The sequence below is a fragment of the Chelonia mydas genome, chromosome 1 (assembly GCF_015237465.2).
Source record: "Chelonia mydas isolate rCheMyd1 chromosome 1, rCheMyd1.pri.v2, whole genome shotgun sequence".
Classification (NCBI taxonomy): Eukaryota; Metazoa; Chordata; order Testudines; family Cheloniidae; genus Chelonia; species Chelonia mydas.
The window spans coordinates 333,577,807-333,600,687 of NC_057849.1; the positions used below are offsets into that span (position 1 = coordinate 333,577,807).

The 22,881-nt window shown below is 40.4% G+C and overlaps 1 protein-coding gene across 2 annotated transcripts in view; it reads right to left on the minus strand.

Moving 5' to 3' along the window:
- CDC123 (cell division cycle 123) overlaps positions 1 to 22,881 on the minus strand; it is a 77,454-nt gene that overhangs the window by 32,161 nt on the left and 22,412 nt on the right. For both annotated transcript variants that reach the window (XM_037889307.2, XM_037889308.2), the window contains exons 7-9: positions 18,757 to 18,805; positions 17,603 to 17,678; positions 10,195 to 10,317 (exon numbers count right to left, since the gene is read on the minus strand). In XM_037889307.2, the coding sequence (XP_037745235.1) occupies positions 10,195 to 10,317; positions 17,603 to 17,678; positions 18,757 to 18,805 (248 nt within the window). The remainder of the gene's footprint in view (positions 1 to 10,194; positions 10,318 to 17,602; positions 17,679 to 18,756; positions 18,806 to 22,881) is intronic.

Consider the following 22,881-nt stretch of genomic DNA (forward strand, 5'->3'; position numbering starts at 1 on the left):
AAAAATTTTGGAGTCGTGGATAGTTCTCTGAAAACATCTGCTTAAAGTGCAGCAGCAGTCAAAAAAACTAACAACGTTCGGAACCATTAGAAAAGGGTTAGATAATAAAACAGAAAATATCATAATGCCACTATATATATGTATCCATGGTACACCCACACCTTGAACACTGTGTGCAGTTCTGGTCGCCCCATCTCGAGAAAGATGCACTGAAATTGGAAAAGGTATAGAGAGAAGGGCAACACAAATGATTAAGAGTATGGAACAGGTTCCATATAAGGAGAGATTACAAAGAATGGGACTGTTCAGCTTGGAAAAGAGACAACTATGGCAGTCTGTATCTCAAAGCAGCACCCCGGAACCACCCTATTCACCGTGGTCATATCATTATATGTTTTGTACGAAGTAGGCCTTGTGAGGCATCATTTTAAAAGTTGTAATCTGTTGAACATGAACTTCCTGTTGGATTGTAGGCGCTATCATTGCATGTGAAGTTATGAAGTTTTGCTGTGTGTGTGTTACTGAAATATGTTGTGAAGTTGGGAACACTCAGAACCAGCATTTAGGTATAACAATGGAGCAGCCAGACCGTGTTAATGGCTCACCAACACCCATCAAGGAAAGACTCCACTGTCCCAGGAACTGTATACAATGGAGCTTGACTCACATCATAGCAAAAGATCTTTACAGCAAGCTGGAAGAAACTATAAAAAGAGGGGCAGTGACATCGTGACTTGGCCTTACTCCCCTTCACAACTCAACACCTGGAAACACATCTGGAGGACAAAGATTGTGGACTGTGGAAGGTGGCCCCAGGCTGGAGAAGAGTCCCAGTCTGTGTATTGAAGAACTATACCATCTGTTCAGGAGAGACACTGCTTGATTCAAATCCTGTTTAGTTTGTAGAACTCAGACTGCAAATTTATTTTATTTTTAGGTAACCAACTTTAATCTCTATGCTTGCTACTTATAATTACTTAAAATGTCTTTCTCTTTAGTTAATAAATCTGTTTATATTTTACCTAAAACAGTGAGTTTTGATGAAGTGCTTTGGAAATCTCAGCTCAGTTTACAAAGGCTAGTGTGTGTCCTCGCCACACTGAGGGAGGGGCAAACTGGGTAATGAACTTTCACTGGTCAGGCTTCTGCCCAGTGTGAGACAGTACAGTTATGGGGTGCAAGACTGGGGAGCTGGGGGAAATTGACTGGAGCCACTCTATTGTTGGTTCATGAGTGGCTAGGAGAAGCATTTATGTAACTCAGTTGGGGGTGTCCCTGCCTGTGGATGTCTGTGTAAGCGCAGCACCTGTCAGAGGTTTGTAGCTTGGTAACAGCATCACAGAGTGAGAGAGATACCCCAGATTGTGGGAAAGAGGGCTCAGCAGTCCCACTGTCCAGGATGCACCCCAGGAACCCCATCACAACAACTAAGGGCGGATACGATAGAGGTCTATAAAGACATGAATGGTATAGAGAAAGTGAATAAGGAAGTGTTATTTGCCCTGTCACAAAAAACAAGAACTAAGGGTCACCTGATGAAATTAATAGGCAGCAGGTTTAAAACAAATAAAAGGAAGTACTTCATACAATATATAGTCAACCTATAGAACTCTTTGCCATGGGATATTATGAAGACCAAAAATATAACTAATTAAAAAAAATAGATAAATTAATGGACGATAAGTCCATCAATGACTATTAGCCAAGATGGGCAGGGACACAACCCCATGCTCTGGATGTCCCTGAACTTCTGACTGCCAGAAGCTGGGACTGGATGACTGGGGATGGATCACTCAATAATTGCCCTGTTCTGTTTATTCCCGCTGAACCATACGGCACTGGCCACTGTTGGAAGACAGGATATTGGGCTATATGGATCACTGGTGTGACCTAGTATGGCCATTCTTATGTCTTCCTACGCAGAGTTACACACAGACTTTTTGAAAACTCAGGCCATGTCTACATGCAGAAGTTGCACCTGTTTAATTGAAGTAATTTAAAAACTGATTTAGTGAAACCCGTAAAACCGCTGTGTGGTCACTCTTATTTCAGCATTAAGAATAGCTTATTGCAGCTTGGCTTAAACCACTTCCCAATTGACTTTAGCTAAACTGAAATAAAGCTGGCTTAAACTAAAGTGTGTGTCTACACAGCCTTTTGCACCGGTTTAGCTAAATCAGTTTAAAAATCACCTCAAGTTAAACCTGTGCAATTTTCTCAGGCAGACAAGCCCCAAGTCTGGCTGTTCGTCTGTGCAAGGAACAACACGTAATGGAAAAAGAAACCTGGCACCTCTGCTCAACCAAGCTTATTGATTAACAGAAACAGGAGATGTGAGCACACTTGTTTCATTGATGCAAAAGCTACAGGCACTTCATAGTAAAGTCATCTTTGTCAATTTAAATCAGGCCCAAGGCAGTGATGACCATAAATCATTGCAATCTGATGGTTGTTTGATGCTCCTAGCTAGTTGTCAGTGGACAGGCATTCACATCACAACTGGTACTAAGTGGCACCATTGGCTAGTAATCTTTGCACAATAAAAAATCTAAACAAGCAAGAACACTTGAGCTACTCCCTCTCCCACAGAGGTGCCTCCCGGACAGAACTGAGGTGTTTTGGTGGGGATTTATGAGACAACTTGCTCCACTATTGCCCACGTTGTACCATGCATTCATAGCTAAACTGAAGGTTTCAGACGCAAAGGCTACGAATTCAGCACCTTTCGTAAGGGTAATTAAAAATGAGGATTAAGAAAAAGTTTTCCACATTCCTCTTCATTTTTTGGGATAGTATTTTGAACTTTTTGAAATTAGTTAAAAGTTTTTCTAAAAAAAAATTCATCCCTCTATTCTCTAACTGCTATGAATCTGAGGTACTCCAGCTGCAATTATTCAGCACTTCCATCTGGACATGGTACTAATCCAAGTGGAAAAAGCGCAAACAACCCTCTCTGTGAACAGCAGAGAAGCTAAGGAAGATTGCCAGAAAAACTAGAACACTATAACTTAAAAAAAAAAAAAATGGAAATGAGAAGAACCTATTTAATAAAAAACAGAATCAATTTGCTACCCAACAGTGAATATTGTAACTGTCAATAGACAAGCTGCAAACAAAAATTAAAATCAATAGACACAAACAAACAAAAAACCCACTGTTGTGTGGCACTTCCTGGAAGTAGCCTTCCAAAGAGAGAAGATCAGCATTTATTAGTGCCTGAGTCCACAGATTTGCAAGACTTCATCAGGTAAGGTCACCCTGAAGTCTTCTTTTCTCAAAAGAGAATTCAGAAGGAAAGCTCTGTCTATTTGGTATGAGGAGAAAGACTAAAGAAAGCCAGATGGCAGCAACCAGTAGAAAATCTTTTCCCCACCCGCAGACCGCACTTTAGGAGCCTAACTCTAGGCACCCATTTTTTAAAAGATTGGTCTCATTTCCTATGTATCAATTGATGACATATCAGGTAAAATCATGTTGGAAATAAAGTAGAGGGGAAAAGCAAGATGATAATCAGAATGACATGATCTTCTGTTTTGATTTTTCACAGCTCTTTAGGTCTAGAAACACTATCACACTAGACACTGCTTTCAGGGCCACTAGCCTTCTCCAAGGACAGTGATCAGGACAAACAGAATTCCAGCCTCTGAGACTATCAAGGTTCTTTCATAAGATACCTGTCTCTGCAAGATTAACAACAATAATTCAGTAAAACATAGGTTGACATGAGAAAATGTCACTTTTCAGAAAAATCAAGGGGAGGGAAGATTGATTTGGTGACTAAGATTGCAAGCCCCTTTGGGCTGTTCTGGGTTTGTACAGTGCCTATCACAGTGAGGTCCTGGCCCATAACTAGGGCTCCTAGGGACTATGGTAATACAAACGGACAATAAATCTAATCCAGCAAACCATTTAAACATGCACAGGCTTAACCATTTGACAGGGTTATTGGCCCAGTAGATGAGGAGAAGCAGCAGAGGTGATATATCTTGCTTTTAGTAAGGTTTTTGACACAGGCCCACTGGACAGTCTCATAAGCAACCTAAGAAAATGGCATCTAGATGAAATTATTACAAGACGGGTGCAAAACTGTCTGAAAGGCTGTAATCAAAGAGTAGTTATCAATAGTTCACTGTCAAACTGGGAGGATGTATCTAGTGGGGTCCTGCAGGGGTCTGTTTTGGGTTCAGTTCTATTCAATATTTTCATTCATGACTTAGATAATGGAGTGGAGAGCATGTTTATAAAATGTGCAGATGACGCCAAGATGGGAGAGGTCGCAAGCATTTGGAGGACAGGACCAGAATTCAGATTGACCTTGACAAATCAGAGAACTGGTCTGAAATCAACAAGATGAAGTTCAATAAAGATCAGCAAAAAGTAGTATGTTTAGGAAGAAAAAAATATCAAATGCACAACTACCAAATGAGGAATAACTGTTTAGGCAGTAGAAATGCTGAAAAGGAACTGAGGGGTATAGTGGATCATAGATTAAATGAGTCAACAATGTGATAAAGTTGCAATAAAGGCCAATACCATTCTGGGGTGTATTAGCAGAAGCATTGTATGTAAGACAAGGGAAGTTAACTGTTCTGCTCTACTCAGCTATAGTGAGACCTCCGTTGGAGTAGTGTGTTCAGCTCTGGGCACCACACTTCAAAAAACCTGATGGAGATATTGTAAGAAACTGTTTTACACTGGGCAGGGGATGGATTGAGTCTTAAGCATGCACATAACTTTAAACTTCCTGAAAAAGCACAAGATCAAATCCGCACAGACATACCCCTGGAACCCCGACCTGGGATATTCTATCTACTACCCAAGATCCATAAACCTGGAAATCCTGGGCGCCCCATCATCTCAGGCATTGGCACCCTGACAGCAGGATTGTCTGGCTATGTAGACTCCCTCCTCAGGCCCTACGCTACCAGCACTCCCAGCTACCTTCGAGACACCACTGACTTCCTGAGGAAACTACAATCCATCGGTGATCATCCTGATAACACCATCCTGGCCACTATGGATGTAGAAGCCCTCTACACCAACATTCTACACAAAGATGGACTACAAGCCGTCAAGAACACTATCCCTGATAATGTCATGGCTAACCTGGTAGCTGAACTTTGTGACTTTGTCCTTACCCATAACTATTTTACATTTGGGGACAATGTATACCTTCAGATCAGCGGCACTGCTATGGGTACCCGCATGGCCCCACAGTATGCCAACATTTTTATGGCTGATTTAGAACAACGCTTCCTCAGCTCTCATCCCCTAACGCCCCTACTCTACTTGCGCTATATTGATGACATCTTCATCATCTGGATCCATGGAAAAGAAGCCCTTGAGGAATTCCACCATGATTTCAACAATTTCCATCCCACCATCAACCTCAGCCTGGACCAGTCCACACAAGAGATCCACTTCCTGGACACTACAGTGCTAATAAACAATGGTCACATAAACACCACCCTATACCGGAAACCTACTGACTGCTATTCCTACCTACATGCCTCCAGCTTTCACCCAGACCACACCACACGATCCATCGTCTACAGCCAAGCTCTGCGATACAACCGCATTTGCTCCAACCCCTCAGACAGAGACAAACACCTACAAGATCTCTATCAAGCATTCTTACAACTACAATACCCACCTGCGGAAGTGAAGAAACAGATTGATAGAGCCAGAAGAGTTCCCAGAAGTCACCTCCTACAGGACGGGCCCAACAAAGAAAATAACAGAACGCCACTAGCCGTCACCTTCAGCCCCCAACTAAAACCCCTCCAACGCATTATTAAGGATCTACAACCTATCCTGAAGGATGACCCAACACTCTCACAAATCTTGGGAGACAGGCCAGTCCTTGCCTACAGACAGCCCCCCAACCTGAAGCGAATACTCACCAACAACCACATACCACACAACAGAACCACTAACCCAGGAACCTATCCTTGCAACAAAGCCCGTTGCCAACTGTGCCCACATATCTATTCAGGGGACACCATCACAGGGCCTAATAACATCAGCCACACTATCAGAGGCTCGTTCACCTGCACATCCACCAATGTGATATATGCCATCATAGTGCCAGCAATGCCCCTCTGCCATGTACATTGGTCAAACTGGACAGTCTCTACGTAAAAGAATAAATGGACACAAATCAGATGTCAAGAATTATAACATTCATAAACCAGTCGGAGAACACTTCAATCTCTCTGGTCACGCAATCACAGACATGAAGGTTGCTATCTTACAACAAAAAAAACTTCAAATCCAGACTCCAGCGAGAAACTGCTGAATTGGAATTCATTTGCAAATTGGATACTATTAATTTAGGCTTAAATAGAGACTGGGAGTGGCTAAGTCATTATGCAAGGTAGCCTATTTCCCCTTGTTTTTTCCTACCCCCTCCCCAGACGTTCTGGTTAAACTTGGATTTATGCTGGAAATGGCCCACCTTGATTATCATACACATTGTAAGGAGAGTGGTCAGTTTGGATGAGCTATTACCAGCAGGAGAGTGAGTTTGTGTGTGTGTGTGGGGGGGGGGGGGGGTGGAGGGTGAGAAAACCTGGATTTATGCTGGAAATGGCCCACCTTGATTATCATACACATTATAAGGAGAGTGGTCAGTTTGGATGAGCTATTACCAGCAGGAGAGTGAGTTTGTGTGTGTGTGTGGGGGGGGGTGTGTGTGAGAAAACCTGGATTTGTGCTGGAAATGGCCCAACTTGATTATCATACACATTGTAAGGAGAGTGATCACTTTAGATAAGCTATTCCCAGCAGGAGAGTGGGGTGGGAGGAGGTATTGTTTCATGGTCTCTGTGTATATAATGTCTTCTGCAGTTTCCACAGTATGCATCTGATGAAGTGAGCTGTAGCTCACGAAAGCTTATGCTCAAATAAATTGGTTAGTCTCTAAGGTGCCACAAGTACTCCTTTTCTTTTAACTTTAAACTTGTGAGTTGTCCCATTGAAGTCAATGGGGTTACCCACTAAACATGAGCAGCTCACTGACTTCAACAGGACAATTCACATGCTTAAAATTATGTGCATACTTAAGTGGTTTGCTGGATTGGGAGTGTGTGTAGATTGTTCCCACTGTGAAATGTTTTGCAATTTTAGTTTTTAAACCACAATGCAGTGCAAGTTACTTCTACTACTGCAGTGGGAATCTGTTAAATTATAGTCCAGCTATGAAAAGGTCTAAGCAGCTAAAATGTTGAATGTCAACATTTAAAAAAAATATATATATAAAAAAAACTTCTTGGAAACAGACTTACAATTCCTTTTTTCAAAAGATATCATAGCTGTTCTAATGGCAAACATTTGGTAGCATTTTAATCTTCATAAATAATTGATCCACATACTTTCTTATTAAATGTTCTTTCATATATGTTTCCATCCCCAATGTTCAGTTCTGAATGTTTTGTTAATTTTAAAAAAAATCAATGAAGTAGTTAAACAAAAAAGCATCAGCACCCTTTTTGAAGGGACCATTTAATCAATATTTTTACTGAAAGGATCCAGCCTATTCCTTTAGTCGTTGTTGGTAACTACCCATCATTTAAGATCCTGAATTGCTCTAGGCACTCATGTTACAGAACTGGCCTTTTTTCCCCCTGCAGTATTTATTAGGGCTGTCAAGCGATTAAAAAAATGAATTACAATTCATCACACTGTTAAACAATAATAGAATACCATCTATTTTAATAATTTTGGATGTTTTCTACATTTTCAAATATATTGATTTCAATTACAACACATACAAAGTGTACAGTGCTCACTTTATATTTATTTTTTATTACAAGTTTTTGCACTGTAAAAAAAGAAACAGTTTTTTTCAATTCACCTCATACAAGTACTGCAATGCAATCTCTTTATCACGAAAGTTGAACTTACAAATGTAGAATTATGTACAAAAAAACCTGCATTGTTGTTGTCACATAACTACACTCCAAAACAATGTAAAACTTCAGAGCTTACAAGTAAACTCACTCCTACTTCTTGTTCAGCCAAATGCTCAGACAAACAAGTTTGTTCACATTTAAAGGAGATAATGCAGCCCACTTCTTATTTACAATGTCACCTGAAAGTGAGAACAGCCGTTCTCATGGCACTATTGTAGCCAGCACCGCAAGATATTTACATGCCAGATGTGCTAAGATTTATATATCCCTTCATTCTTCAACCACCATTCCAGGGGACATACGTCCATGTTGATGACGGGTTCTGCTTGATAACTATCCAAAGCAGTGCGGACCGACGCATGTTCATTTTCATCACCCGAGTCAGATGCCACCAGCAGAAAGTTGATTTTCTTTTTTGTAATTCGGGTTCTGTAGTTTCCGCATTGGAGCGTTGCTTTTTTAAGACTTCTGAAGACATGCTCCATACCTCATCCCTCTCAGATTTTGGAAGGCACTTCAGATTCTTAAACCTTGAGTCGAGTGCTGTAGCTAACTTTAGAAATCTCACATGCTACCTTCTTTGTGTTATGTCAAATCTGCAGTGAAAGTGTTCTTACAATGAACATGTGCAGGGTCATCATCCAAGACTGCTGTAACATGAAATATATGGCAGAATGCGGGTAAAACAGAGCAGGGACATACAATTCTCCCCCAAGGAGTTCATTCACAAATTTCATTAACACATTGTTTTAACGAGTGTCATCAGCATGGAAGCATGTCCTCTAGAATGGTGGCTGAAGCATGAAGGGGCATACGAATGTTTAGCATATCTGGCACGTAAATACTTTGCAACGCTGACTACAGAAGTGCCATGCAAATGCCTGTTCTCACTTTCAGGTGACATTTCTAATAAGAAGAGGGCAGCATTATCTCCTGTAAATGTAAACAAACTTGTTTGTTTTAGCGATTGGCTGAACAAGAAGTAGGACCGAGTGGACTTGTAGGCTCTGAAGTTTTATATTGTTTTGTTTTTGAGTGCAGTTATGTAACAACAACAAAAATCTATATTTGTAAGTTGCACTTTCATGACAAACAGATTGCACTACAGTACTTGTATGTGGTGAATTGAAAAATACTATTTCTTTTGTTTATCATTTTTACAGTGCAAATATTTGTAATAAAAAATAATATACACTTTGACTTCAATTACAACACAGAATACAATATATATGAAAATGTAGAAAAACATCCAAAATATTTAATAAATTTCAATTGGTATTCTATTGTTTAACCATGCAATTAAAACTGCGATTAATCCGATTAAATTTTTTAATCACAATTAATTTTTTTGAATTAATCATGAGAATTATGTGCAATTAATTAATAGCCCTAGTATTTATTTATTGGGAAGTATTAACTGGTTTACAAATCTGTGCCATGTAAATATCAGAAATAAAATAATTACTACAGTGAACTTTTGTTTAAAGAGATATTATATAGAAATATAGTCATGAGATCTCTGTTTAATGGCGTTACAACATCTAGGACATCTCTTGCAGTGATTTTATTAAACTGAGCAAAATCTAATAAGACATTTAGCAGACAAGGCATATTTATCAGATGTTGATATTTAAAAAATTGGAGGTGGTTTTTTTTTTTTGCAGGTGAATAAACTATTAACTATTGAATAAAAGGTAACCAAATATCTAAATACCTATTTGCCCCCTATCTGTTTTGTTGGGTACATAATTAATGTGTAATTTTTCCTTACCACCAACCTCCTCTTTTTTTTTTTTTTTAAATCATTCCTCTACAGGTGGAAGGACTGACATTTTCAGTGAATACAAAACTCTCTCAAATCAAAGAGCCAAACACTGTGCAAGCAGCAACTAACATTAGCATGCAGTCAGAGAACAAAAACATTACATAGCTGTAGAGTTAAGATATTAGCAATGTCAAATATTACTAGGAAATATTATTTTTCACTGGTATTTCTAAGTAACTGTAGGAAACAATCCCAGGCTGGCAAGCAGTTACAGCATCCTGGGCTGGCAAGCAGCTGATAGGCCTCATTTCTACTTTCTTGGCCCTGCAAGCCCTTTTGAGCCCAGAACTCATAGTGAAGTCAATGGGAGTTCCATGAAGAAATGTTTGAAGAATCAGATTCTATTTTAAAGTCAATTTTTACTTGTGTGACTAATAAGCAATTAGGAACTTCCATAAAACATTTCCCACTTCCCACAATCTTGCTTTCTAATACAACCCTTAAAGAGATACTTACAATCTTCATCCAAGAATTTATATTGAATGTGCTTCTTGAAGAACTCCTGTATACATCTACAGATCTCGTCGTTTTGTTTAGAGATATGCTCATAGTATTGAGTGTAGTCTCTCTGGGATATACCTGTTATGAATTCAATTAATTAATTAATTACATATGTACATTTTACAGCCTTTTTTTTTTTTCTTTTCTTTTTTTTTAAGTGTTACTGAGATGCCAAGAAGTTAGTGGGACAGGATTGAGTTATTAGAAAGATGCACATTGTGATCTATATTGAAAAATATCAATTTTAAATGCAACAAAATAACACTCCCAGCTGCTTACTCTTCAGCTTTACTTTCCAGTGTTTGAAGATTCCCGACGCCCCCCCCCCCCCCCACTACAAGACAGACAGACAGACACCACTGGTGGTTTGCCACTTTCGTTACATGAGGACACTGTCTCAGTTTCCCACATTTTTAATAACTCCCTTTCTCATCAAAAGCCTAAAGCTGAGTTCCCACTGAATTACTAGCTTGACCTTCAGTGGTCCTCAAGCCAACCCTCTGACAGGCAAGCTACCTCAAGCTTAAAATCCCACTTAACTTGAGCTAGAGATTTTTGTGTGTGGGCACAAGTTGGATTAGGGGCAACACTTGAGTTATACCTCTAGCTAACAGTGCTGTGAAAACAAGACCTATGTCAAAGCCTGTCAGGTCCAAAGAAGCTGAGCAAAACACCTTTTTTCAAACTCACTCATAAAAGATTAGGGTTGGAAGAGACCTCAGGAGGTTATCTAGTCCAATCCCCTGCTCAAAGCATCGGAGGGACTGAAACAGAGAAAAGGAGTCACTGCTGACTACTGCATCCTGCTGCAGAACACTTATTTTCCTGTGCTGACAGAAGCCAGTGTGGCTCCTTACTTCTGTCTGTACATCCAGAGTCATTGAAGCTAAGTGGCACAGCTCTAAAAGCAGTACTAACTGCTGCTGCACAAGACAAAATGGGAGCTCACTTAGCCCTCTTTCAAGGGTATATAACCTCCTGTATAGGAGCTCTTAAAATCATCATCGTGGCAAAATCCCTAAAGGAAGAAGCTTCCTTGAAAATCAAGTGCCATTCCGATGGATTTCTACCTAGGCCCTTAATGTAATAAGGCTGGATGTTCAGTCTATGTCCATCACTGGCAATTTCATGGCGCTACCAAAGGTTTTGGTGACCACATGATCGTCAATCATGTCGCAGCATTCCTTGGTCCCTACACTTAGTAATTTATGGGTCTTTGTAGCCAGACAGCCAGGCCCAGGCCCCCCCCGCCCCCCTCAGACCAGCATTGCTGGAAACACACGTAACAGGGCACTCAACATAAATTCCAGCACAGCCTTTGAAGCTGTGAGAAGCACAGGTGTGCTGCTACAATGTGCCTCTGGGAACATATACAACGATTAGGCTCACAGCAGGCAGAAGCGCTGTGACAGACATGGCTCTTAGCCCCTACTAAAACAGCATGATGCACACACACCAACATCCTAGGTGGGAAAATATTTACCCTGATAAAAGAAATGTCCAGTAGTCAAAACTTATTGTTTCTCCCTTGCAAGTGTGAACTACTCTTGCGAGAGCTGGCGTCACCCCGACAGACCAGCCCCAATTTGGCATAGAAAGGAGAAAGAGAATAAAGGAGTACAGAGGTATAAGTAGGGGACCTACAGCACCATGATTTTTGAGTGCTTTTCACTATCTATCTGCTGGTCAGATAAGTGACAGCCTTCCAAGGCTTCTGCAGCTAAGAGGGTCCCTAAGCCTTGTCCCTTATTCGTCTTTCTGTGGAATTGAGTGACCGATCCTGGCTTGGCACCGCTGGAATCGAGAGATGCAAGGAGGGTAAGAAGCACCCACACCTGATCTCCTATCTTTAGTGTACACATATTTTGAAATAGAGCTCTATACTTTGTTTCTTTTTCTTTGGGATTGTGGCTTCAGTTTTGTAACTTGTTTGTGTGTGTAACATCTCTACATTTAAGTAAGTAGGCACTAGCAATTTTGTAACCACATGATTAGAATCTAGTTTAATAAATTTTGGTAACCATTGTGCATAAGCCCGACTTGTTTCTCTGGTTTACTGTAAAGCAGCCAACACAATTAAAGAACCTCAGCCATTTTGGCTACAAAGCCTGGCCATTAGGTGAGAGTACTAAGAGCCTAGCGTTGAGTTGTGCCGCCTCCACGGGGCAAACTCTTGGGGCACCTGTCAGTCAATCCTGGCTGCCCGCTGCGAAGGAGCTCTGAGCTCTAGCAGTTAAAGTCACGGGTGTGGAGAGGCTCTTAGTGCTGCCATTGGGGCACCTGTCAGTCAGTGTTGACTGCCCGCTGCGAAGGAGCTCTGAGCTCTAGCAGTTAAAGTCACGGGTGGTTAGGACCTTGGGGCATCCGTCAGCCTAGCCCGGGCTGCCCGCCGTGAAGGGACAGTGTGTCCTAGCGGTTAAAGTCACAGATGGTATAAAACGGGCATAGCTGGCACCTCACCAAACATCCCTGGCCATCGGCTAACAGTCTTCCATCCTAATATCATCTCCATACCAAGAAAGCCACCAAAACTGAATCAGCACTGATTGAGGTGGTTGCTGGGTTCAGCTATGAATGTCCTCATTTCTGGTCTTGTCCTGCCACTTAATATTGAGCAGCTGATGAAGACAAGAATCGAAAATGTCAGTCTGCCACTCTTAAGCCTTCCTCAGTGCTCAGCTTTCACTGCCATACAACAGAGTTAGCACAAGTGTGGTTCTCTAGCTGCAAGCTTTATAGCTAGCTTGACATTATGATGTTCCCACAGAGGCTTCTGAAGGCCCTGAAATATGGCACCAGCTGCTGCTGCTATTTGAGTGTCCAGATTCTTTGAGTATCCTCCAGCGCTGTCTACAACACTATGCAAATATTTTAAAATTGCCAGCTGCTCACGTCCCATCTGGACAGGTTGCTACTGACCTGGCTGTAATCTGGAACTGGAGGCTGCTCGATGTTAATGGCCAGGGACTTTATTTTTAAAAATAATTCTAGCTCTGAAATGGGGTGGGGCAAATTAGCCCCAGCTGCGGCCCATGTACGCAGCCAAACCTTTTCTATGTGGCTGTTTTATAGGTAACATCTTTACATAAGATGGGAAGGTCCTTTGTCATTTTACATTTTTTAAATAAATGGTGAAAGGTATATTTATTACATTTTTAAAATTAGAATTTAGCAGCTAAGGGCCTGTAATACATCTAGAGGGAAATATAGGAGGGGAAAAAAAAAAAAGATTCTAATCAAAACCCTCAGCATCACATCACACCTATGTTTTATTATATATTTAACCCTTTGGATATGTGCTAATCCTACAGTTAACAATGGAAGACTGACCAGCTCCTTTTACCACTGTGAGTAGGAAGGTTATGTGGCCACCTTGTGCCCCAGTTGTTTTCTGGACATTGCAGCTACTTGGGACTCCTTGAAGCAGTCTCTACCCGCCCTGCCTACTTCTGCCAGGAACTTTTTCTCCCATGCTCTTTACTTGATGTAGTGCTGGGCAACCATCCAGGGTAGAGGAGGCTGGACACAGTGCAGAGAGGGGAGGAACTTAGCTCTGTATAGTGAAAGGAACAGTGGTCATGACTGCTCGTCAGGAGACAAGGCACAGTCTAGGAAAGCAGGAAGGCTCTCATTTGATTAAAATTGATAGGCCCTCAGTAAAAAGCGTGAAAGGAAAAATGCCTTCATTTATAGTGCTCTCAGGTTAAATCCAAATATAGTCTCACAGTATCTTAAAATTGATCCAAAAGCAACTTTCATAACAATTTACTCCACTGGAATGAAATCCGAGGCGTTGTTTCGCTAATTCACTTCAATAGAGCGATCTCTTGTATCCAAAGCCTCACAAATGATAAACTGCCTTGCATTTGAGGCTCACAATTGCAGACATTTTCTTTGTTTAGAAGACACTGGTTTAAATTGGCATCAATAGAATTATTCAAACCTGATACACTTAACGTATATCCTCAGTGACAGATGCTTTGACACTGGATACATAAACACGACCAACTGCACAAAACCCTGCTGGACGCTGACAAATCAAGACATTCTATTATTACAGCATGAGTAACTTATGAAAAGAGAAAGCCATAACCTCCCACTACAAACATATGGATTACAACTGTTTGCTATTTTAAACTATATAGCAAACAATATCAGAGCTTGCAATTTAACATAAGAATATTGACTACCTTTTCACAGGCATGTTCTTAATCCACGTATGTAAAGTGGGGAGCTTGTGAGCTTAGTTGAATTTTTAATTACCAATAGTACTGCAAAGCCTACTGCAGGCCCAATATCACACCAAAAGAAGGTGGCAACTCTGAGGATGCAGCCGTCTAATTGCAAGTGTGCACTTCTCTAACACAGGATGAAGTTTCAGAGTAACAGCCGTGTTAGTCTGTATTCGCAAAAAGAAAAGGAGTACTTGTGGCACCTTAGAGACTAACCAATTTATCTGAGCATAAGCTTCCATGAGCTACAGCTACACTTTCCACAGTATGCATCCGATGAAGTGAGCTGTAGCTCACAAAAGCTTATGCTCAAATAAATTGGTTAGTCTCTAAGGTGCCACAAGTACTCCTTTTCTTTTTACAGGATGAAGTGTTACTCCGAATCTTGGTTGACAAACGTGTCCATTTTAAGGAAATGGGAATGCAGGCATGTAGCTGGAATTATTTGCAGAAATGCAACTGACATGCCAATTAAAAAAAAACTTGGCAGGTTTGTTATGTTTTAAAATATAACATGATGAAATGTATATTGGAAAATTTTTGTAAGACATAGTACACATACCCTGGGGTATTTGCAATTATTTGTATTGTGGACATGTGTTTGTCTAATCTGTTTTTAAAAACCAACAACAGAGATTCCACAACCTCCCTAATTTGTTCCAGTGCTTAACTACCCCTAGTTAGGAAGTTTTTCCTAATGTCTAACCTAACTCTCCCTTGCTGCAATTTAAGCCTATTATTTCTTGTCCTGTCCTCAGTGAATAAGGAGAACAATTTATCACGCTCCTCTTTATAACAACCTTTTATGTACTTGAGAAGACTGAAGGAGGACATGATTGCAGCCTTCTTCTCCACTCTAAATTAGTCCAATTTTTTTTCTATCTTTCCTTGTAGGTCATGTTTTCTGCATCTTTCATCATATTTGTTGCTTTCCTCTAGACTTCAATTTGTCCATGTCGTTCCCAAAACGTGGTGATCTGAACACAGAACTCCAGTTGAGGTCTTCTCAGCACTGAATAGAGTGGAAGAATTACTTCTAATGTCTTCCTTACAACACTGCTGCTAATACATCCCAGAATGATGTTTGCTTTTTTTCCCCAGGAGTATCATGTTGATGACTCATTTAGTTTGTGATCCACTATAACCCCCAGATCCTTTTCTCCAGTATCCCTTCCTAGGCAGCCATTTCCCATTTTCCATTTGTGCAATTCATTATTCCTTCTTAAGTGTTGTACTTTGCATTTATCCTTACTGAATTTTATCCTACTCATTTCAGACCATTTCTCCAGTTTATCAAGATCATTTTTAATTCTAATAAGATATTGAATAGAACCAGACTCAAAATAGATCCCTGAAACAAAAAAGGCATTTAACACTTCAGCCATTGCTACGTTTTCTGTTATTGTCCTTCTCTCCTCATTGAGTAGTGGTCCTACCCTGTCCTTGGCATTCCCCATATATTTGTAAAATATTATTTTTTTTTGTTCCCCTTTGTGTCCCTAGCTACTTAAATCTAGTTTTTCCTTGGTCTTTCTAATTTTGTCCCTACATGCTTTTTTTTAAATTTTATTTTATTTAATATATCTTCATCCTTTGTAATTTGACCTAGCTCTAGCTTCCATTTTTTGTACGACACTCTTTTGAGTTTCAGGTCATTGAAGATCTTCTGGTTAAGCCAGAGTGGTCTCTTGTCATAGCTTCTATCTTTCCTATGCATTGGGATAGTTTGCTCTTGTGACCTTGCTAACGTCTCTTTAAAAAAACTGCAAACTCTCCTGAATTTTTTTCCCTTAGACTTGCTTCCTATGGGATCTTACCTACCAATTCTCTGAGTTTGCTAAAGTCTGCCTTCTTGAACTCCATTGTCTTCATTCTGCTGTTTTCCCTCCTATCATCCCTTAGAACCATGAACTCTACCATTTCAGGATCACGTTCACCCAAGCTGTCTTCCACCTTCTAATTCTCAACCAATTCCTCCCGGTTTGTCAGAATCAAATCTAGGACAGCCTCTCCCCTACTTGCTTTCTCCCCTTCCGTAATCAAAAGTTGTCTTCTATGCATTCAAAGAACCTGTTGGATAATCTGTGCCTTGCTGTATTATTTTGCCAACAGAAGTCTAGGTAATAGAGTCCACCACTACCTCCAAGCCCTGTGCTTTGGATGATTTTGTTAGTTCTTAAAAAAAAAAAAAAAAAAGCAGAGTCATCCACCTCTTTTTCCTGGTTAGGTGGCCCTACCATAACCCGCCATTGGTTTTTTTTAACCCCTTTTATCCTTACCCAGAGATTTTCAACAGGTCTGCCTCTCACTTCTATCTTAAGATCTGTGCAAGTGTATACATCTTTGACAAACAAGGCAACACACCTCCTCCCTTTTTTCTCCGCCTGTCCTTCCTGAACAAGCTGTATCCTTCTATACCGATATTCTAGTCCTGTGAATTATCACACCAAGTCTCTGTGATGCTAATCATGTCAGATTTGTGGTTATTCACTAGTATTTCTAGTTCTTCCTGTTTATTCCCCAAACATCTTGCATTGGTATGTAAACATCTAAGATGTTCATCAGATTTCCCATCTATATTCCTTCTTGTCTCTCCTTGTTCCCCCTAGATTCTGACCCCTTGCCAGGTCTCCAAGTAGGTTAGGTCAAATTCTAGATACATGTATTCTGGTCCCAAAAACATAAGCACTGATAAAGCAGCACTGTGTGACCAGCTGAACCTCACACAATAGCTTTTAATTACAGGATCATGGCCAGATTAGAGCCCTGAACATGTGAGCCATTCCCTTAATGACCACTCCAAAAAACCTAATTCTTTGTGGTGGGTTTCTGCACAGCCCATCCACAGATTTCAAGGATATATCCACCACCCTGCCGGGCATAAATATGTTGTCAGGCTATTGGATTTAATACAGAACAGAATTTAACTCATCATGTTTAATATGACAAAAAAAAAATTGTAAACCCAAAGTTAAAACAAATATAGACGGAAGCAAGAAGGAATAAGAATCCTAGGAAGATAGTGTTGTGATAGGGGAAGAAAGGTTTCCATGTTCTACTGTTTTTAAAGGAATAGGAGCAAACCTTAGATACCCCAGCGAATACTACAGAGTCTTTAAGAAGATTCTCACCTATAAGTTTGTTTTCCTTCACAAAGCATCTGAATTCTGCCCCAGGAATTAATTCACACCATTTTCGAAGCACAAGCTATAGGAAAAAAATATACACAACATGTCAAAATATGGCTTAAAAGAACTAATTCAATTATTTTTTTTTTGTCAACACACACACATTTTGGTCCTAAAATAGTACCTGCTGTTAAGAAAAATATCACAGGATACTCTTAACAAAAGGGAAAACCCCTCACAATTGTAATGTGTGTAATTATCTTGGCAAATAAGCCAAATTTCTTTGAAATCTTATCTGTCACTTATTTCTTTACCTGTGAAAAATACCTGTAAAAACAAAATTGCATCTCTAATACACCATAATTTTGCCCATTGGATCTTTCTCCCTATACTCCACTAGCATGGCACAGAACTCAAATATGAAAAGCAATAAACATTTAAAGACAAGCACGGCATTTCAAATATTTACTTGAACACTGTTTTAAGAATACAGGCGCTGCCATGCGATTCAAAAGAACACATCAGTAGCAATTTTAAAGACTCTGCTATTGTTCAGAAATAAGCCACTGTTAATGACTGCATAAGATCCGAACAGTCACCACAGTTAAATGCAAGATTTACTTACCTAGCTTCTCATTCAATACAATGGACTCCGAAGATACTTAAAGGGATCACTAATGCACTATGCCTAGGTCAGTGGTTCAAATCCAGTACATGCAGCATTAATCAAGTCATTCTGATTACTCTGTAGACTAGGCAAAAGGAGTTCGTTACACTGTCCATTAAGAACAGGACAGAGGCAAGCCACCTCAATTGGCCTCCCTGCAGGCAGTCACAGCAGTAAGGCTAAGGACTAAAATAGGCCATTTAGAGAATGAACAACTCTCTCAGCCATTCAAGTTTCCCCTCACTGGTCAAAGTGGACACGCTTTGGGAGAGTATTATGGAGAAGCTTGCAGGGCTACTGCTTGCAATGTATCTGGTGTGTGGATAAGCAGAGAGATACTCGTTAGTCTCCATAACTATTAGTCTGGCATTTTTATTTATTTATTTTTTACAAGCGCTGAAGTGTTTTTTTGGTGTCACCCCAAGCATAAGTATCAGCCTTCTCAAGGGTAAGATATTTAAACTATCTAGAGCCAGGAGAGGAGTCTTACCTCATATTCCATGCAAGGATCAGGGGTATCATCAGTACAGTGAATAAATCTGGAAAAATAAATTACATTGTCAAGATCTATTGTACATAGAACTGTTTTCACTCAGAGCAAGCATGACAAACTGGAACCATGCATCATAAAGGCATTCTTAAGCATTTCTAAGAGATTTTAACTCAAAAGTAAAAACCAAGTACGGGTAAAATGCCACTGGCAAATGCCTCTTCCTTGGCACAGCCGGACAGTTACTCAAATACCAACAAAGATCACCTATCACCCATTTCTTTTACGGTATATTAAGGAAAAGCCTTGTTTGGGCACGAACTTCTTAGAGAAATTAACTTAAGACAGGTTAGAGGAAAGGGAGAAAATTATTTTAAAAAGGAGACACTATCCAGTTAGATATGAGTCAAAGTTAAACTGTATCAGAGCAACCTTCAACCAATAGAAAGGTTTCTACAATTACACACAACATTCTCGTCCAAACTATTGCTTCTTAACAATGGATATTTCCTCAGAAATGGTTGGATCATCAACACTGTAGCACTAAGAATCTCAAAGTGAAACTGACTTCCTTGGATTTTCATTGACCACGCTGAGAGAAATGCAAAAAGATAAACAGTACAAAAAAAGTGAAAAGTACTCTTAATGATTTAAGAATTTATTAGTAGCAGAGAAAAGCATTTGTTTATCATGTATGACTGTTATATTGATGGTGTCCCTTCAAAGTACTTCTTCATTGCCAAGATATTATTTGCTTGAGATAACTACAATTTGCCTTCCTCTTAAATTGTTACCCTGGCATAATTGCACTGACACAGAAATAGCACACACTTTGATGTTCTAGTTTCATTACATTGCTTGGAGCAAACGTCTGCAAGTACCTTTCTCTGGTAACTTCCTAAAGCAATGCACCCTTCAGTGAACCAAGCGATATCACCATGATTCTTACAGCAACAGTGGGTCTACTTTTCCTTTCTACCAATGAGGGAAGCAAAGTAGTTTAACTTGCCACTGCCTATACCAGAGCATGGCATCCCTCTGAGTCAACAATAATAAATAATGCATTTGGAAGAACAGATCTTAAGAGACTGAAACAAACAAAACCCAAAATATCCCTTCTCCCATATTATTCACACACATTAGATATCTGTAGGCAGACACCAAAGATTTTTCTCTTGTGAGTTACAGTCTCTTACTCCTTCATTCAGTAGCCAGTAAGAACAGAAGCAGTTATCCCAATGCCAACTATTATGTATTCTCTATATTTTCATCAGAGTAATTATGAACACTACAATAAATCCTGTAACTTTCAAAGGAATGATAACAAACATATATCCTCTTTCTAAAAGTAGAGTTCCCAATCTCATTTGTACTTGAGCTGTTAGTAAAATGCCTACCATTTAGTGAACAGCTCAACTGTGAGGAAGAGCTGGTTAAAAGGGTCACAACTGAGTGCCCTCCCAAAAGTGACAAGATTTATCCAAATTCAGTACAGATTAAAGAAGTATGAGGAGGTTACTTACCTGTAACTGGAGGTTCTTCAAGATGTGTGGCCCCTATCTGTTTTCCACTGAGGGTTTACACACGTGTACCATGTGTCTAGAGTGGGAGAATTTAAAAGTAGTGTCTGTTCGTTCGCGCATGCACCCTGACTCCTCTCATGGTTTCATCTGCGGTGACAAAGGGTGGGGCGGACCAACCACATCTGCAGTTCCCCTTCTCCACCGCAAATCAACAGATCTACTGCAGTGGGGAAGGAGGGCAGGAAGTGGAGCCCCTACGCAGACCTGATGAGGTTCTCTCCACCAGTGAAGGAAGAAGATTACCTTGGGGGGAATTGTGAGCCTGACGCCCATGGTGTGATGAGTAGGCGAGTAAACTTTCTGGAACCTCCTCTGGAGGCAGCTAAGGGGAAGAAGAGCGAGGGCAGTGATGTACGTCCATGAGGTCATGTGATCAGGAGGGAGAGGCAAGTCCTGGCCGGGATTGAAGGATTGTTGACTACATGAGTTATGAGCTCTTGCAGAGTCTGGAACCTGTCTTGTGGTAGGTAGGCTTGAGCCATGATTGAGTTGATGTGGCCCCTATGAAGTCTAGGCATTGTGTAGGGTTTAAAGTTGACTCTTTGGTATTGATACCAAAGTACAGAAGAAAGGTGGCCCAGCAACATAGAGGTTGAGACCTGAGCTTTTCATCTGGAGCATGCCACCATGAGCCAGTCGTCGAGATATGAGAATACAAATACCCCGTAATGCCTGATGTGGGCTGTTTTCACCATGGGGAAAACCCAGTGAGTATATGCTTTAATATGTACTACAGCACATGAGATACTGACTTCCCTCATCTTGCATACTATGATCAGTACTCCCTTCCACTGCATATCTGAATATTTGACATGAGGGTATCTGCAAGCTGCTCCTTTCTATGCCAGTTTGGTGCAGTCCTTGGGGACCTGGCAAGTATAGTCCTAAAATGGATAAAGTTTAAGTGCCCCTCTGGTGCCTTTGACAGAGACTAAGAGATGTTACTGCTCCTCTCCCTTTAAGGGAGGAATTAAAAACCTTGCATCCTACCTTCAGCACCTGTAGGCTGCCTTGAATATAGGTACCAAGTTCAGCAAACCAGCAAAATGCCTGATAGACAACAGAATGCAACTAGGACACAGTGTCAATATAATCAGGAATGTCCGCTGAGCCACACCTTGAACATTGCATGCAGTTCTGGTCTCCCCATATCAAAAGAGATGTATTAGAATTGGAAGAGGTACAGAGAAGGGCAACAAAAATGAGTAGCAGGATGGAACAGTTTCCATATGAGGAGAGATTAAGAAAATTGATGCTGTTCAGCTTGGAAAAGAGACAAGTAAGGTAAGGGGGGATAAGATAGAGGTCTATAAAATCATGAAAGGTGTGGAGAAAAGTGAATAAGGAAGTGTTGTTTACCCCTTCCCATAACACTCGAACCAGGGGTCACCTGATGAAATTAATAGGCAGCAGGTTTAAAGCAAACGAAAGGAAGTTCTACTTCACACAATGCACAGTCAACCTGTGGAACTCGTTGCCAGGGCATACTGTGAAGGCCAAAACTATAACTGGGTTAAAAAAATAATTAGCTAAGTCAATGGAGGATAGGTCCATCAAAGGCAATTAGTCAAGATGGTCAGTGATGCAACCTCATGCTCTGGGTGTACTGAGCCAGTGGTTCTTAACCGACGTACAGGTACCCCTGGGGGAATGCAGACATCTTCCAGGGGTACATCAACTCATCTAGAGATTTGCCTAGTATTTCACCAGGCTACATAAAAAGCACTAACAAAGTCAGTACAAACTAAAATTTCCTACAGACAATGACTTGTTTATTCTGCTCTATATACTATAAACTGAAACGTAAGTACAATATTTATATTCCAAATGATTTATTTTATAATTATATGGTAAAAGTGAGAACCTAAGCAATTTTTCAGTAATAGTGTGCTGCGACACTTCTGTATTTTTATCTGATTTTGTAAGCAAGTAGTTTTTAAGTGAGGTGAAACTTGGGGTATGCAAGACAAATCAGACTCCTAAAAGGGATACAATAGTCTGGAAAGGTTGAGAGCCACTGTACTAGACCTCCTGAGGTCCCTTCCAACCCTGATATTCTACTAAGCCTCTAACTGCCAGAAGGCTGGATCACTTGATAATTTCCCTGTTCTGTTCATTTCCTCTGAAGCATCTGGCATTGGCCACTAATGGAAGACAGAATACTGGGCTACATGGACCATTGGTCTGACCCAGTATGGCCATTCTTATGTTCATAATGAAACACAACTGAGTCCAGTCAAAGCTAAAGTGGAAAAATGTTTTAAAAGAAATAATCTATGAATCCTTCTCTCTCCTGCTGGAAATTGTCATGGATGTTTCCCACAAGATAATGCACTGCTAGCCATCTTGAATGTATTCATTCTATTAAGTGTTAGCACTGCCTATTTTATACCAAACTTATTGTGGTACTGAGCGTTAACAGGCACGGCCGAAGCCATCCAGTTACTCGTCTGTGACAGATGAGGCTTTCCTTGAACACTGGAAGCAAGAGGCTGAGCAGAGTTCCTTTAACCTAAACACTGGTAAGGTTTAAAAGTACTGA